Source organism: Polypterus senegalus, chromosome 1 (genome assembly GCF_016835505.1).
Source record: "Polypterus senegalus isolate Bchr_013 chromosome 1, ASM1683550v1, whole genome shotgun sequence".
Lineage (NCBI taxonomy): Eukaryota > Metazoa > Chordata > Cladistia > Polypteriformes > Polypteridae > Polypterus > Polypterus senegalus.
Window position 1 is genome coordinate 74467392 of NC_053154.1, and position 17826 is coordinate 74485217.

The 17826-nt window shown below is 37.5% G+C and overlaps 1 protein-coding gene across 1 annotated transcript in view; it reads right to left on the minus strand.

Moving 5' to 3' along the window:
- The window catches only part of LOC120527412 (procathepsin L-like), a 39033-nt gene extending 27670 nt beyond the window's left edge, over positions 1-11363 (minus strand). The window contains exons 1-3 of the mRNA XM_039750799.1: positions 11171-11363; positions 7437-7563; positions 100-222 (exon numbers count right to left, since the gene is read on the minus strand). Coding sequence (XP_039606733.1) covers positions 100-222; positions 7437-7562 — 249 coding nt within the window. The 5' untranslated portion in view covers position 7563; positions 11171-11363. The remainder of the gene's footprint in view (positions 1-99; positions 223-7436; positions 7564-11170) is intronic.
- Positions 11364-17826: the final 6463 nt, after the last annotated feature.

Sequence of the window (17826 nt, forward strand, 5' to 3'; positions counted from 1 at the left end):
CTAACCAAGGAGGTAAAATTGCATGACAAAGGTTTTTGCCAATAGAAGAAACTGGGGAGTCCAAGCCTGACAATGTTTAGTAACAGGATGACTACTTACCATGTCCCCAAGGTGGTTTATTCCCATCTCAAAAGTTGATTGTCCTTTAGAAAACTTAAGGTTATGCTCCTCAATCATGTGGAAATTCTTTTCCCAAATTAGCCTCCTTGAAAGCTCATATCCCTGTAGTAATACAAGAATGAAAAAAAACAACCTTTTGCAAGTTTTTCTTAAAGTGGGAAAAACAGAAAGAGAAAAAAAAAACTAAAAATGTTTAGTGAAGATACTCAGCACAATGAAAGTTTATCAGAAGAGTTCCATGTCAAGGCTAAACTAATATGTTTCCAAAGCTAATGACATGTGTGTAGGTTGGTCCACAAAGGCAATGCAAAAGTAGATCTAAGTAATAATGTTCGAAGTTAAGAAAAAAAAACTTGATGAACAAGCACTATAAGAAAAGCAAAGGTGTTTTTTAAATTTCATTTTAAATTATTTTGTACTCATTTATTTCATTTTGATTTCTCGATTTTTTTGTGCTGTTCTTGCCTGACCCTGGCTATACTGTTTACATTTTATATGTCCAAAGTGGATCACCTGATTATTAAAGGGCACATGATATGTTTTGGTACCAGGCCTGCCTATATAAAAGATGGGCAGATAGGTCAGTATTTAAGCTTTAAAATAATTTAGAAAAACTAGTTGTGCATAAAAAATATTTTGGCTAGGGCAATCATCTTTCTAGTGCAGCTTTTTTTGATATTTTATATGGTTTTTGACATTCCTTTTTGTTATTATTTTTGCTGCAATGCTATTCTTTTTGTCTTCTGGTTCTGGCTCTTGTTTTTTTCTTTGGATTTGTCAAAGGTGATTCACTCCACACTGTTAGCAGGGTCATGGTTTCAGGAGGACTGTTAATAGCACAAATCACGGATAGCAGCTGTCCCTCAAAGAATGAAATTAGTGTCAGAAAAGTAGGGGCATTGCAATTGCAACAACGCAAATGTGCCATTCTCCATGGAATCACAGTCACCAAAGTAAGAGAGAAAGTTGTCAGAGTCGTAACATTTTTTGAAAGCAACAACACAATAGAGATTGATGAATGGTACACTGAGGACTGAGACAAAGTAACAAAGAGAAAAAAATCTCAGACAAAATTTAAATATCAAAGCTGTTTTTCATAACAAATGACAAAATTTAAATATCAAAGCTGTTTTTCATAACAAATGACATTTGTTAGAATTATTTAGGGACAAGATAAACTACAATGATTTATCAACCTTTGCCATATACCTTATCAAGATTGTTTGGGGTTTCAGGTTTTGTTTTGTCCTTTCTTATTTTCTTCACCCCTGTTTGTTTTACAATTTTTATTTTTGTTTTCTCCTACCATTGTCTGGTTATTTTCACTACAATATTGGCATCATAACAGTCGTAGAGAAGATCACAATATGCTAACTCATGTCTCATTATTCAGACAGCATGTTGCTAAAACTTTTATTAAGTAAAGTTTATTAACTCCATGCTCTTTCATTGAATGTTGGTAGAGTTTGAAGCTTCAGCCACCCAAATTCTTTGATCAACTGTCCCCGTATCACCATAAAAAGAGTACTACCACTTATCTGGTTCTGCTTTCAAGCACTGCTTACAAATTTACAAACTAAGCCAGTGACTTTTCAATCAAAAATTATTTTCCTTCCTCTGAAGTAAAAGATAAGAACTGTGTTTAAAATTTAGTTAAAGACTGCATATAGTAACACAATAGACTCCAGGGTCTCTTGCTTCCGTAGTTCCGTTGTGCACAAAGTTCAGTATATGAATATTAATAATAACTGACTGATGACTCTGTGCTTGTGATTGAAGACTACAGTTCTGAAAAGGGAAAAACATAGGATCTGCTTTTAATAAGAATCACTTAGAATTGTTAATCTGGCTGGTTTTGACCATAACCATTTTGAGCCTGCCCTTATACACAGAAGAGCATGTCTTTGAACTAATTTGGGATGCTGCATCTGTCTCGACATTCAAATATAGACAGATGACTGGATTTTAAAATTGTTATCCCTTTATCTACAAGTTAGTAATTGATTGTATTGTTATTGCCTTGACATAATCTGCCAGTTTTTAAAGTTCTACTTGGAATTGTGCAGTTTATCCTATCACATTCTATTTTGTTTTAAAGTTTTCTTCTGTTTAGTAGCTTAATATGTGTACCTCTTCTTTTATAAAACAATGGAACTATATAAGAAAGGGCAGAACAAGTGCTTTTTTCTTAGACGACTGCACTTCTTTATTTTGGGTACTGACATCCTTCACATCTTCTACAATTTTTTGATGGCCAGTGTTATTTTTTATGCTGTATTGTCCTGGACTGGCAACATCACTTCAAGAGAAGCCCACTGAATCAACAAACGAATTAAAAAGGCAAGCTCAGCTATTGGATGCACTCTTGACCTGCTAGAGACAGGTGAGAATGAAGACAAAACTGAGTGACATTGTGAATAATGCTGCATATTGTCTATATGACACACAAACATTGAGAACTCTCACTTAACAAAAGAAGACAATCAAGTGACTACTAGTGCTCCTCCATACCTGAGTCTATATAATGCCGCATTGTGACTGTGACTTTGAAGTCTTTCTTTTGTGTTAGTATGTCTTTATCCCCTATTTTATAATTGTACACCATACTGTAGCTATCCTTGATGTATGCAGCTCATCTTTTGCACGTTCTGCATGAAATCTGTCCATTATACTTCTAAAGTCCTCTTGGTGTCTACACATGGCACACTTCTTGTATCTGCTCTGTGTCTTATTTATCACATTTGTCAGCTATTATATATGACACTGTATTTTAATCTTGTTGGCCCCTTAAATGTGTCATATGATGGCACATTATTTTATTGGCACTACATCTATAACAATGACTGATGGATCGATTAAGCTTATTCAAGATTTCACACTCTTATTTTTCTGGGGTTTTTAGATTTGTGGATCAAGGGAGGTTTTCTAGAGCAAATTCATCTGATCTAAACCAGCACTGGCTAGACAAGGGTGGGAAAGGGTGAAAATGAATAAATCACTCCAATCTTGCGCCTGGTGCTTACAATAGTTTTTAATAGTTTTTAACTAGCCTTATACTGTAAATGCAGTAAACCAAGTATGAGCACTGATTTCTGTGGAAACATTGAAGAAGCTTGTTACAATGCAAATAAAGTCTCAGAACTTTCAATTGCATTTAGCAGTTTGATTACCCTTCTTACAGGTGCAATAAAACACAATATAAGTATGTAAACCTAAAGTTTTTTCTGAAAACCAATGTGACTTGGCTGTTACTTTTGAGTAATGTATACAATAAATCCAGTTAAGAAAACACAGAAGTTAAAATACAGAGGTGTTTGACATTTGTATTGCAAGAGCACAGCTCTGCAGGCTTGGTTCATTGTAACAAGCAAAGCAAAGGAATGGAGCACTGGTAGGTATGGAAAAGTAAAAAAAGGAGAGAAAATAATGAAAATATTGGTCTCAATTTATTTATGATACATAAATATCCTTATACCAGTAATGGCGCATTGCACTTGTGCTGTGCATACACTTGACAGTTCTTTGACAGACACTTTATTTCAGCATGGGAATACCATCTGCAAATTGGTATAAGAAACACATGTATTCTTAAGATAAACAAAACAGCAAGGAACTGATGTGTTGTGTCACATGATCTCATAAATTACTCAGTGCCCATTACTGAGTTTGCAAAAAAATATTTCAGCAGAGTGCAGATGAAATGAGATAAGATGAATAAATTGGAATCACACTCATCTGTTCTATTTTTGTTTCTATTAAGTTGTTCAATAAAGAAGCCTATTATTGGGCTAATGTTGTGGCAGTGCTGCAGGAAGGACTTCAATTCCCAGGGGTCATTAGGAAGGTGCAGGTCAGCATTTGACTGATAGATAGATAGATAGATAGATAGAATGATAGATAGATAGATAGATAGATAGATAGATAGATAGATAGATAGATAGACAGATAGATAGATAGATAGATAGATAGATAGATAGATAGATAGATAGATAGATAGATAGATAGATAGATAGATAGATAGATAGATAGATAGATAGATAGATACTTTATTAATCCCAAGGGGAAATTCACATAATCCAGCTGCAGTTAAAAGAAGCTGGTGTTCAATTTTCAAGTTGAAGCATCTTTGACAAATAGTGTTTGTAAGTAAAATTCACTCATGGTTGTATGTTATACATCTGGCTGTGCAAGACTGGCCTCTGTGAAACTAAAGGTCCTTTTAAAGACCTCCTCCCCTCCCCCGCAGCTCCTTTTTTTGAGTTTCTTTGCATACCACCAGACAGCTGCATGTGTACCACACCAGCAGAAATCTTCAGCATTAGTCTATAATTATACTGATTCAGCTAAACCAATGTTCACAATGATATTTAATATCTCCTTAACCCATTCTGTGTTACCAACATGCTTCAAAAGATCCACCATTTTCTCTGTACCTAAGGAACCACAACCAGCTTTTCTAGATAAATATCATCTTGTTGCACTAAAACCTATAGCAATGAAGTGTTTTGAGAGGCTATTCAAGAATTATATACGCTCTTCACTGCCACAAGAACCGATCCATTACAGTTCGCATATCACTCTAGGAGATCCATGGATGATGTCACCACCTTGATCCTGCATATAGTACTGGCGCACCAGGATAGTAAGAGGGGAATTATGTGTGAATGTTATTTATAGAGTATTGAATGGTATTAAGCACAATAAACCCTTCTAAGCTCATCATTAAGCTCAGGGTCCTGTGTCTGAACATCTCACTGTGCAGATGGGTTTTTACCTTCTTTACAGACATACCCCAGGTGGTTTGAGAGGGTTGCCACACTTCAATATGCTACACACTCAACACAGAGGCTACAGAAGGCTGTATTCTGAGTCATCTGCTATACTCCCTGTATTCATAGAACTGTTTGGGTGCACATGACTCTTCAGTCAGTGTCAGGTTTTCTGATGACACATCATTGCTGTGCCTGATCTCTAACAACAATGAGCTAGCTTACCTGGATGAAGTGGAGAGTCTGTCACACTGGTGCCAGGACAACAGTCTTCTGATTATCAGTAAGACAAAGCAACTGATTGTGGAGTTTGGGAGTAAACAGCAGGGGTGCTGTCATGTCCGCAGAAGAACTCAAGTGGAGATGGTGGGCAGTTTTAGACACTTCAGTGTCCACATCACAGAGGATTCGACCTGGTTCAAGCACATTGAAACCTTGGTGAAGAAGGCATGACAACATCTTCACCACCTCAGGGATTTTTAGGCTTTCCTCCCACTTACTAAAGAATGTCCACATATCCTCCATCAAAAGTATCTTAACAGGAAGTATTATTACCTAGTTTGAAAACAGCAAGATCGTAAAGATCTGCAGAAAATGGTGCAGTCAGATGAATGCATCACTGGGTGTGCACTCTCTAATTTACATCAAGTGATGTTGGAACAGGGCAAAGAAAATTATCAACGGTAAAGGTCATCCCAAAAATGGCCTCTTCTCTGGGCTGCAGTCAGGTAAACACTCCCTGAAGACCATTTCAGAGGGATTGAGGGGGAACTTCTTTCCACAATCCATAGGCATCCTCAACAAGAACAGAGTTGTCCAGAGCTACATAAAGTCAACTCCCTTATATTGTTATTTAAGTTAAAATTATTGTTTTTTTTATTATTTATTTAATATATATTTTCATATTATTGATATAACCAGTAAACCCCCGATTCTCTAAAGAATCGCAAATCCAAGAATGGTAATCATTTTCTGTTCCCTCCGATCTTTGGAAGGATGAAAAATGATGGAGGGTGGGAGCGTCCTGGGAAAGTTTTCATTTAATTAAATAAATATATTTATACTAACATTAACCAGTTTTTTAAAAACTAAAACTGAAATTTAATTGTTGTATTATTTAAGTCCAAAATATCTTTGAGTTGCTGCACTTATTATGCCAGTTTTTTCTTCAAGGAAGTTAAGTGAATGACAATGACTGCAAATGACACTCATTAATCCCAATGAATTTTCATGAACAGTGGGCTCATTATACTGTAGAATGCATTCTCAGCTAACTGACGGAACTGTTCAGCGGCTGTCCGTCGTTCCTGCCTTTGGCTTTTTCTTTGTTGGAATACTGAACCTCGTAAACGACTTTCTAGCCTTTCTGCAGTTTCCTCTGATATTCTTTGTGATGAACAATTGCGCAAGCCGGTCGTTCTGTTGCCTCGTTTGCACGTCTATCCGATACCTGAGCTCTTTCTTTTTGGAGCCGTGACTCCTTTGCTTCTGGTGTTTCAGAAGCGCGTTGTAGGCGCCTTCGTTTGTTGTTTTTATCCATGCGGTCTCGTTTTTGTTTTTCTGTGGCTGTGTCATTAGCTAGAAGTCATTTGCTGTTAGGAATCATACTTACTTTTAACACCTAATTACCCTAATATGATTCAAATATTCCACACTGACAGCTGCTACACTGACTGCTGCCACTGTTTAGTGTAGTAGCTGCTGCAACTGTGTAGTGGAGTACTGCTGGCACTGTGGAGTGGAGTACTGCTGGCAGTGTTGAGGCACACTGACTGCTGGCATTGCACACTTTACCTGAAGTTTATTTTACAGGTTGTATTGTGTTGTTTGGGCGACAATTACTGACTCTGGGAAGCCGCTGGGTTTGACTCTGGGGCTCTGAGGCGCTGTGCGCGTGCGCTCTCGGTGCGTCTGGCCTCTGGCATCCGTGCCTCTATATACAACCTTCGTTTAGTAATATAGATAATATTATTACTCTCATTTACCTAATAATTTTTACTGATATTTATAAAAATGATCTGCCAATGTTTATTGTCCTTGATGCACAGTCTTGGAGTTTAGCAACTAAGCATTTCACTTTCTGAATGTAGAATTGTGACAAATCAAATTTGACTTGATTTGATTTAATTTGATTATTTCCATGTAAAACTTGCAGGGCATTTTTAATTATTTTTATTTAAAAGCTGTCCAAAGAAATTTAAATACAATCTTCAAAACTGTAATTATTTTGTAAAAACATGAACTTTGCCAAGAGTGCGGTTGTCCCAATTTGAAAACCGCTGAGTTATTCTAATGCACGTGTCTTTGGAATGTTGGAGAAAATCTAAATAATAAGAGAAAACCAAAAAGTTCAGAATCCTTGCTGATTGTGACCAAAAAAAAAAAATTAACCCCACTATGAACATGCCACTCTACCATAAATGTTAAAATCAACTGTACATAAAAATGCCTTGTGTTTTTGTGAGAATTTTACACAGCTAAATAAGTGAAAAGAATGTTTCACGGTATGCCAGGTCAGTGTCAAGTTTGTTCATATTTACTGAGTACCTTATCCTTGTATGTTTTCTGGTAGCTTTCCTTCCAGGCCTCCCAGTGGTCATCCAGTGAGGGGTCTTGAATGAGATGACCTGAGGCTACAAACAGTAGCATTAGGAAGAAAATGTGGTGCTCCATCCTAGAATAATGAAACCAGATCTCGTTTAGTGGTTTGCAGATTCCTTACCTTAAATCTAAAATGCCCTTTAATATATAGTACAGTATAATGGACAAATGTAATTATCTCTCCCTATTTTGATTATAATATTCCATGCCCTTACTTAACAGCGTAACATAAGTTCAGAGAAAATGATTTCAAAAGAGTTGTTTATAGAGTTGTTTCTTCTTAATGACATTGAATGCTTAAGTGCAGGGGTGCCCACACTTTTTCGGCTTGCGAGCTAAAATGACCAGGTCAAAATGATCTACCTACATTAAAAATGCTATACTGTATGTATGTATATATATATATATATATATATATATATATATATATATATATATATATATATATATATATATATATATATCCATCCATTTTCTAACCCGCTGAATCCGAACACAGGGTCACGGGGGTCTGCTGGATCCAATCCCAACCAACACAGGGCACAAGGCAGGAACCAATCCTGGGCAGGGTGCCAACCCACCGCAGGACACACACAAACACACCCACAGCACACACTAGGGCCAATTTAGAATCACCAATTCACCTAACCTGCATGTCTTTGGATTGTGGGAGGAAACCGGAGCGCCCGGAGGAAACCCACGCATACACGGGGAGAACTTGCAAACTCCACGCAGGGAGGACCCGGGAAGCGAACCCTTTCTAACTGCGAGGCAGCAGCGCCACCTATATATACATATATATAATATATATATATATATATGGCATTCGTAGTCTGAATCACAGTCTGATTGTGGTTGGTCTGCAAGTCGGCAAACATCCGCCACCACGGTGCCCTCTTCAACTGCGAGAAGCAGATAATTGAATGTTACATAGTTTACTGTCAAATAATGTAAAGAGTACGCAACACGTGTTTCGCCCTTATTCTGCTCATCAGGCGTACACACTCACTGCAACCCCTCTCGGGGATCGAACCTCAGAAGTCAGAGGCGAAGCCTCTTTACGTGTGGTTCGTTTATTTGACAGCATGTAGATCGGGGTAATTACATTCATGGCATTCGTAGTCTGAATCACAATCTGATTGTATGGGTGGTTACCTACCAGGTAACGCTTGTGGTTGATCACGCAACTGAAGTGGGCACCGTGGCGGATGATTGACCATTTGCAACATAAAGATAGACTAACGTTTAAATTTTTTTTTTTAATGCACTACCTTTCCGATGTACCGGTCGATCGCGATCGACGCATTGGGCACCCCTGCTTTAGTATATGTGTTCTTTATTTAATTTCACAAATAAAGAAATACAAAATATTTATCAATCTATATGCTAGATATTACTCATTTTTAACACTCTGCTACACCTACAATCAAAGTGTGGTGTTCCCTGGGGAGGACAGCTGATGGTGGTGGACAATTAGTTGCAACCTTAATTTATCCCGCTATCGATACATCCACTATTAATTTGGCTGATCCAGTTCAAGCGCTTTCAGCTCAAAGCCTTAACCACTGAAAGCAGCAGCTGCTCATTTGACTTCAGTGTGCGTGTGTTGCTGCACTCGTAAACATTCTAGTTCTTTAACTGGCACTTTATTTTTCTGTAGTGGGTTATGTGGTTCCTTGTTGAACCTTTGCTTGACAAAACACAATTTAGTTCTGGGAAGAGTTCTTCTCATATGAAGTTGTTTTTTGTGCTTTGAAAAGCTATGTAGAAAATAACATGAAAACCTGGAGTTAGACAGCCCGTGTTATTGTATGCAACAAGAGTCCTTTAAAAATCAGGAACCCTTTCGGAATTCACAAATCTGTTACAATTCATGTTTTTACTGTAATGGATTGTTACAGATCCAAAGAAATAAAGGTTCTTTCTGGAACATTCATGTGTTTGGGTCTTATGGAATAGTATTGTGCTGAAGAACCACTCTGGCACCTTTATTTTTAAGAGTGTGGATGAGTTGCTGTTCATGTCTATTGGGCTTATACACAGTTACATCTAATATGATATCACGTATTAACAGACTAAAATTCTGCAAGGGATCATCTGTCTTCCAACCATAGATCACTGAAGGGCATCTTTCTAAAGCGTCAGACGGCGTCAGAGTTTACCGTTGATGAAAAGTCATCCCTTTTTCTGCAGACTTCATTATCACAAGAATTAGAATCCATTATGGTTATTCCTGCAAAACTGCCATTATTAACACTACGAATCTCTTTCTCCTGCTCGCACAATATGCTGCTGCAGCCGCCCTCCGTCACGCTCTGTCGAATTAAAGTGAGTTTGACACAACTTGTTAACAAGCGCTCTTTTTTCTGAAATATCCGTTTTTTGGTAAGAAATCAAAAATAGTTCAAAAACGCAATAAAAGTCTGAAATCGATCCGTAAAGGGTAATTCACATAAAATCGGTGTCAAAAGCAGGGAATACTACTTGAAGTCTGTGACAGCCTTTACATTTTTTGTCTATATTACTGATCATTTTTCAACACTGTTTTTTAAAACAGTACATTATAATAATGAAAAGTCAGCTGCGTAAAAGCTAAAACTGACATCAATCTAAATTTGATATTTTTGAAAGTCAATGCCTTTTACAGCTCATATTTTTGCCTTTTAATCCATTCGAAGACCCTTACAATGACAGGTTATCATTGGTAGCATTTAATTTGAAATTACCGGTTGAGAACCGAGACTGTAGCGCAAGGCAGCGCAAATTCGGGGGTCTTTTCTGTGTCATACTAAGGGTCTTCGATTGAATTAAAAAGGCAATTATGCGCTGTAAAATGAGCATTAGGTATTGCCCTTAAAAATTAAATTTGGTCCGATTCTTGTTACACAGTTTACTTTATAATTGTAAGTTATGCGTTATTAAAAAATATTAAAAATAATCGGTAATGTTCACAAAAAGTCTAACAAAATTTACAACTAGTATTCTATACCTTTGTGCCGTGTTCATGTGTATTTTGCACCCTTTGCGGACTGATTTTGGACTTATATTGCGTTTTGAGAGCTGTTTTTGTTTCTTACAAAAATTTGGGACATATCGAAAAAAAGGAACGCTTGTCAAGAAATTGTGAGAAAACGTGAATTTTTCCATAGTCGCTGTTTTTCGCTTTGGCGATATGAAGCTTCAAAGTCTGAATGTGAGAAAGATGTCGAAGTCCAGCTAACTTTACTTCGGTTGGAGAGGAGGAGACGCGCATAAACTCGAGGATGCGCTCAAGTATGCCAACATCGCTGAAGATCTGTAAATGTTCAGTTATAGTGATTCAAGGTCTACAAAGAATAGATTACATATTCAACACATTAACTGAACAACCAGTTTTATATTTTTCCCGAGTAATATTTTGGTAGCCAACACTGACTTTATAATACAGAATTCATTTCTTATATTCAGCACCCCTCTCTCTCTCTCTCTCTCCGTTTATATATTCGTATATATCTTCTCTTCGTACATATCTATTCTCGCAAGTCCTCATTTAAAGGGATAAAACTTTCTAAATTGGATATTAAATTACCCCAAATGATTTTTGTTTATATTTCTATTGCTCCTGTAACTGATAACCTGAAAACCAAAATAAACAGCGCCCCCGTTTAGGAATAAAAACAAGAACAAGTTGTAATACTTGCCTTTTCTCAGCCTTTTGATCGGCACACTCGATGGCGGAGATGCAGTAACTCAGATAAAGCTGCTAAGTCTGAAAATGCGTTGATTTGCCCTTTTCACAATTTTATAACCCCGCGAAGCTGGTGGTTTAATGTCGTCAGTCCCCTTTCCTTAGAGAAGTTCAAGATGGTGTAAGATTTCTAAAAGAATAAAAAATAATCTGTTTCTCCATAGTCTCTTCACGTTTAGCCCTTGTGAACAATCTCATGTGCAAAAATTAACTACTCTCACAGTGGAGCTGTGGCTTCTTAGGTCAAGTCTTTTAATGTTGCCCTTCCATTATGTTCACTTCTAGAACTGACCAGTTTCACAAATTAAAAAAGTGAGATCTGCAGTAAGTAGGCTGCAGTTCAGTTGAGCAGAGCAGTAAAATTGTCTTTCCTCCCAAACCATAATACACTGTAAAAAGCAGGGTTTAGAATTTACTCAATAAAATTGAGGCAGCATTTTGCACTCGTTTTTCTTGAGTATATTTAACCCATTTTTTTAGTGAAGTTTACCTAAATGTAGCAAATAATATACATAAATTCAGTCAAGTGAAGTCTACGTAATATTTTTAGTATAATCCATCTTCTTACACTGAAAAAAGTTTGGTAATGATTCATACTTAATATTTTCAATCTGAACCAATATAAGCTTATTGATCCCACAATTTTTAAGTTGAGGCAAATCATTTAGAGTGATTGGGTACAATTCACTTGTTTTATACTGAAGTTAATCTATTTTTGAAGTTGTTATTCTTTTTTGGCAGTTGGAAAGCCAGCACGCTGGAAAGCTTGACTGGAAGAATATACAAACGGCCCCTCAAGCACAGCACATGGACAACCTAAAATATTAGGTTAACTGAAATAGGATTTTTACGTTTATTCCCTCCACCATAACTTACTTTGGTACAAACAATTTTTTTTACTTTGATGGAGATCTGAAACCAAATATTTCAAGCTACAATACTAAATGACTAATCTTAAATTGCTTGAGAAAATTTATGTTGAATGAACAACATCAATGTCATACTTTTTCTAAGCTTAAAATTACTTTTAAAAAGTAGGGAACTGACTAACAACTGTGAGTATTTTGTACCTAATTTTCTGTTTTCATGATTTAAGACTAAAATCACTCAGACTACAAAATGAATGACGCACTTTTTTTATTGAGAAACGAGTATTCTGAACAAAATATTTTCTTTTTTGAGATCTTCATTACATTTTAAAGTAAACAATTGTTTTTTAAATTGTTGAAATTTTAATATCAGCATCAGAATATTAATTTAACAGCTCTGTTACTGTACTTGTCAGTCCTGACACTAATTAAAAAATTTAAATATAGCAGAATTCAATAAAAAGAAGTCAAATTCAAACCACAATGTACACTTCTGTCACTCTAGTATGAAACTACTGACCATAAAACTGTAAATGTGTAAGGCTTTACCTGTGGCACATGAAAAATTATCAATATACACAAAAAAGCAAATTGTCATAATAACTACTACCCTTATCATACAACAGCAATACAACTTTGATTTTCAGAAGAGACAAATGTTACAAAATACATATTTACAAATTAGAAGTGAGGTAGGCTTTTGTTTTAAAAACTAAAGTTCACCTAGTGTTTTAATATTTCAGGACACAATGACATTTTAACAAAGTGTAACAAGAACCTATTATCCATTATTAACTTGAGTAGTTACATTCAAGCCAGCAATTTGTTTTTTAGTGTCTGAACTTTTCTGAGCAGCTTTATCCCATCAATCTCAAGGAAAATCTTTTGGAAAAACTGAAACGTATACTTTAGCTTTTCTGAGTAGACTAAATTTAATGCATGAATAAACCCCATTAATAGGATGCAAGCCTTGGCTCTGCTTTCACAGTTAGTCAGCACTTTACAGCCCTCAATAATAATGTCAAAATCCACTGGGTCCTCTGCAGTGGCACTATGGACGACAAGGATCTTTAAGAGATGCTCGTTTCCATCTTGATTATCCTCCTTGTTAAAAAAAAAAAGTGACAGATTAATACAAATATAATGATGTTTTATGTTTATTTTTTGTCAAATTCTACATGCAACCATGCAAATTCCTTCAGTAGACTAAATTAAAGGCCATACCTGGCAGTCTTGGAAAAAGTCCTCATTACTTTCTCTGAGGTACTCTATTAAGCACTGGATAATTCCATCTCTTCTCCTTTTAATATTGAGGTTCTGACAAGAAATATATTTTGAGTGAATAATATATTGGCTTATAGTACAATTAAAGAGGATTAATCTTACACTTCTTATACTAAACTCTGTTTCTGTTATATTTTAAATTCAAAGGCATTAAAATGCAAAATAATTTAAAGTGTCAATGTTTTGGTTCAGAATATATTCTCATGAACGGAATTTTTATAAATATTCAAATATGCAATGCATTTTTTTTTATAAATACTGACTTGATGCACTTCCAGTATTGTTGTAGAACATCCCATTGTAGAAATAACAGCTTTACACCCTGTTTGGAGTGGTTTTGACCAATTGGTTAGTTTAAATCTGTCTTTCATAGCTTTTAGATACTCAGACTGTGTATTCTTCAAAAAAAACATCATAGTCGAACAGGGACACCATAGCAAGCAGTACCTTCTACGCTAGAACAAAACACCCAGTGCCTTTTTTCCAAAATTAAGCAAATGGCATAACTCTTCCACCACCATTTTTTAGTGTATGCCGTGTTAACTCAAAGATATAAATTTTGTTAAATCTACAAATATTTGTTGTAGTTCTTGTTATTCAGCAATATGATGGAATTGGCTGCAGGTTTGAATACTACTATACATCTTGTTACACCAAGTAAAGAACATACCAAAAGAAATACATTAATATATACCTCATTCAAAGTATCCAGGATTGGTCTTATTTTAGTTGCAGCCACTCCTCCCTTGGCTCTCATGTGTCATGAGCTCTCAAGAAGACGTGGTGTATATATATCGAGTCTGCTCATAAACATCTGCTCCAGGTGAACAGTTGTAATTTTTCGGAATTCCTCCTTGACCTAGTGAGTACGTAATGGAATTTCATAAGAACAGGAGAACATTAAGAAAAGCACAGTCACAAATTCTAGGAAGGTCATAAAGAACTAGAGAGCACTAAGAAGAAACCATATACAGTGGAACCTCGGTTTATGAGTAACATGGTTTACGAGTGTTTTGCAAGTCGAGCAAAAATTTTTAATAAATTTTGACTTGATAAACGAGCGATGTCTTGCAATATGAGTAGTATGGATACACTTTGTCTGCTGAGCGTCATGTGATCACAACTGAGCTGATGGTTCTTCTCTCTCTCTCCTTATCTCGCCGCCAGCGCTCTCTCTCTCTCTCTCTCTCTCTCTCTCCTTACCTCGCCGCTCACCCAGCGCTCTCTCTCTCTCTCCTTATCTCGCTCGCCCAGCGCATCTCTCTCTCTCTCTCTTATCTCGCTCGCCCAGTGTGTCTCTCTCTCTCTCCTTATCTCGCTTGCTCGCTCGCCCAGCGCGTCTCTCTCTCTCTCTGGCAATCGTCTCCTATTCTCTGTCTGAGTCTGTGTGCCTCACTCATATAGTCAACATCTGTTTACTACAGCATTGTGACTGTGTGTGTGTGCGTTGTGAAGTGCGAGTCCCCATCTTGCTCCCCAAAACACGAAGCTGAGTCTCATTACTTTAACACCAGCTTTATTCAGCTTGAAACAGCAACAGCGCTGTTATTTATTGTACGGGGATCTTTATAATGTTCCTTGTATAACCCATTGACGACAGGCGCTTATAGCATGTCTGCAATCTTTTTGGATGCGCTTATACGGCGAACTGCTACAGCGCTGGGAGACTGTGATTGCTTTGGGACGCTCTTCCGCGTATTGTCCCGTTGGGTGGAATCCCACATGAGTTTAGAAACTCACACCAGCCATGATTCTTTTAAAAGGTAAAGTGCAGGTTAATTTGTATTATGTATTTTACTTTATATTTTGTATTAATCATTTTTATATGAATAGTTTTGGGTTGTGGAACGAATCATCTCAGTTTCCATTATTTCTTATGGGGAAATTCGCTTTGATATACGAGTGCTTTGGATTGCGAGCACGTTTTTGGAACGAATTATGCTCGCAAACCGAGGTTCCACTGTATCCACCAAGAGCCCCGAATATACTATCCATTCATTGGTTTGAGATAAAGTGCTGAGAATTCAGATGTGAATATGTGTATGGTAATTCAGATTCATATTTTATCTGTCCAGCGTACAGTATTCGTAGTGCATGTGTGTACTGTATGTGTTACAAAGAATATAGGTCTGCAAGTATGTGTCATCATATCCAGGACAGATTCAGATAAAAGTTAGATCAGATGCAGTCTAGTCCATCTCTGTGGTTAGTGTGTGTGTTTGTAAGTGTTTTTTTATGCAGGTACAATATGTGGTCCAATACTGGATCAATCCATACTCACACCTGGACCCTAATATGCATTTGACAAATGTGACCTGGCCCTTGCTGTACCACTCTTTCAAAATTTCATAAAAATCAGTGCAAGACTTTTTATTTTATATGTAACCTGTGCAAAGTCACAAAAATAATCAATTAATTGATTGATTAATTAATTAAAAAGCAATGAAAATGACTAGATTGAACATTTTTTGCCTGAACTTCAGTGAATAAAGCAGGCTATCTCTCCTTAAAATCATGGACAGCAGGTGTGGAACCAACCACTTCAAGTCTACGACTTGAGAAGGTCTTGGCCATTTTTTCTGCAATAACCTTTTCATTGTTTTTCTTCTTGGCTTCACAAAGCAAGTCAAGTCTCTGCTTTTCTAGACTTTCTTGATTTTCCCCCTACTGGATGTGGAGGGAGATAGTTTAACTCTGCCTTTTTTGGTTTCTTGATATTCTTTGGAAGGGTCTGTTCACTTGGATGCCTCTTTTTTAAGGAGTTAACTTCAATCTCAGGGCAGGATACTTTTTCGATATTTCAATTTTGCATGGTAATTGTGCATCTTATATTTCAGGCTTTGCTGCCAGCCATACATTCCTGAAATTGACCCAGGCTCCTTCAAACATGGGAATTTGTTGATAAGAGCTTCTACAACCTGCATCATCTGAAGACTTGTGAGACAGGCTGTGTAGCAGAATATCGCAAGAGCAAGTTCTGCAAGAGCAAGCCATGGCTGTATATGTGAGCAAAGTACTGCTCTAAAAAAAGTCACTTTTTTTGTCAACCCAAGCCTTACTAACACAGTTTTCAAACAGTCGATTTAATATTACGTGATTCACCTTTTTCCATTTTGCCTTACAGTATTGACATGTTCCAAATTGATTGCCCAACTTATCAATAATCTGAGTAAGATCAATATCATCTACCGCAATTTCATGAGTATGCTTATCTACGAATCACCATCATCCCGCCATGGTACACATTAACACACAAACTCCAAATCGTTGATGCGTTTATATAAAAACACAGTGTTTGTTTTTCTATGCAAGCAATGTACTGAACTTTGCAAAATAATGTTACATAACTTTGTACATTTTGGTGCACACAGTGGTATTTTATACCACACACATCACCATTTTACAAAACGCATGACTAGTGCACAAGTCAGGATTAGTATCTGTTTAAACGCCATTAATGCTTAAAGAAAATCCGGCAACATTTACATTTTCACAAATATTTGACAATAAATATCTAACATTACAACAGCCCCCGTCAAGCATTAATAATGTTGTGCTTATAGATACTTTGATTTGAGGACTGAAATGAAGTGAAATATAAAGGGGTCAGCACAGAGATAGATAGATAGATAGATAGATAGATAGATAGATAGATAGATAGATAGATAGATAGATAGATAGATAGATAGATAGATAGATAGTGTGAAGGCTGTTCTATATAGCGCCTGACCCAGCACAGACCACGCAGAGGCACGTGTAAAATCAACAGGCTTTATTGCACTTCTTCAGCCTGTGGACGCACGTCTTCCCCGTGTCCCACACGCCCAACACAGTCCCAAAAACACTTACAATAGAGCACCAACAACTCTTCCTGGCACCTCCACTCCTTCCAGGCAACCTCGTCCTCTACCTCCCGATTTTGGCCTCGAATAAAAGAGGGTTCGCCCTTTTATGGTCCACCCGGCAGTGCTCCAGGTGCTTGACCAGCTGGTCTTAATTGAGCCTCCGGGTGGGGCTGGTAACTCTTCCATTGCGGTGGCTGGCTCTCCGCAGCACCCCCTAGCGGCCACCCCATCTCCCAACCGGGCTGTGGTGGACTCCATGTCCCATGGAGCCATGGGGAAGACTGAGGAAGGACCCACGGCCAGGGAGGCATTGCACTGACCATGGTGGCTCCCCCAGGACGTATGTAGCAGAGGCGTCCCGGCCGGGCATGGGACCCGGCTGTCCGTCACAATACCCATCCCTCAGATGAGGCTTGTGGGGCTCATCGGCCCGCCCCGCAAGGGCTGGTCTTCTCCAGGATGGGGAGTCGGTATCCCTGGTTCCGCAGCTGTGCCCTGTAAAAACACAACAAACAGGTCTGGGGGTGTTGCCCCGACGTCCTTCGGGACAACATCGCCAGACATGGCCACCGCGGCCACAGTTAAAACATAGCCGACCCCCTCCAGTATGG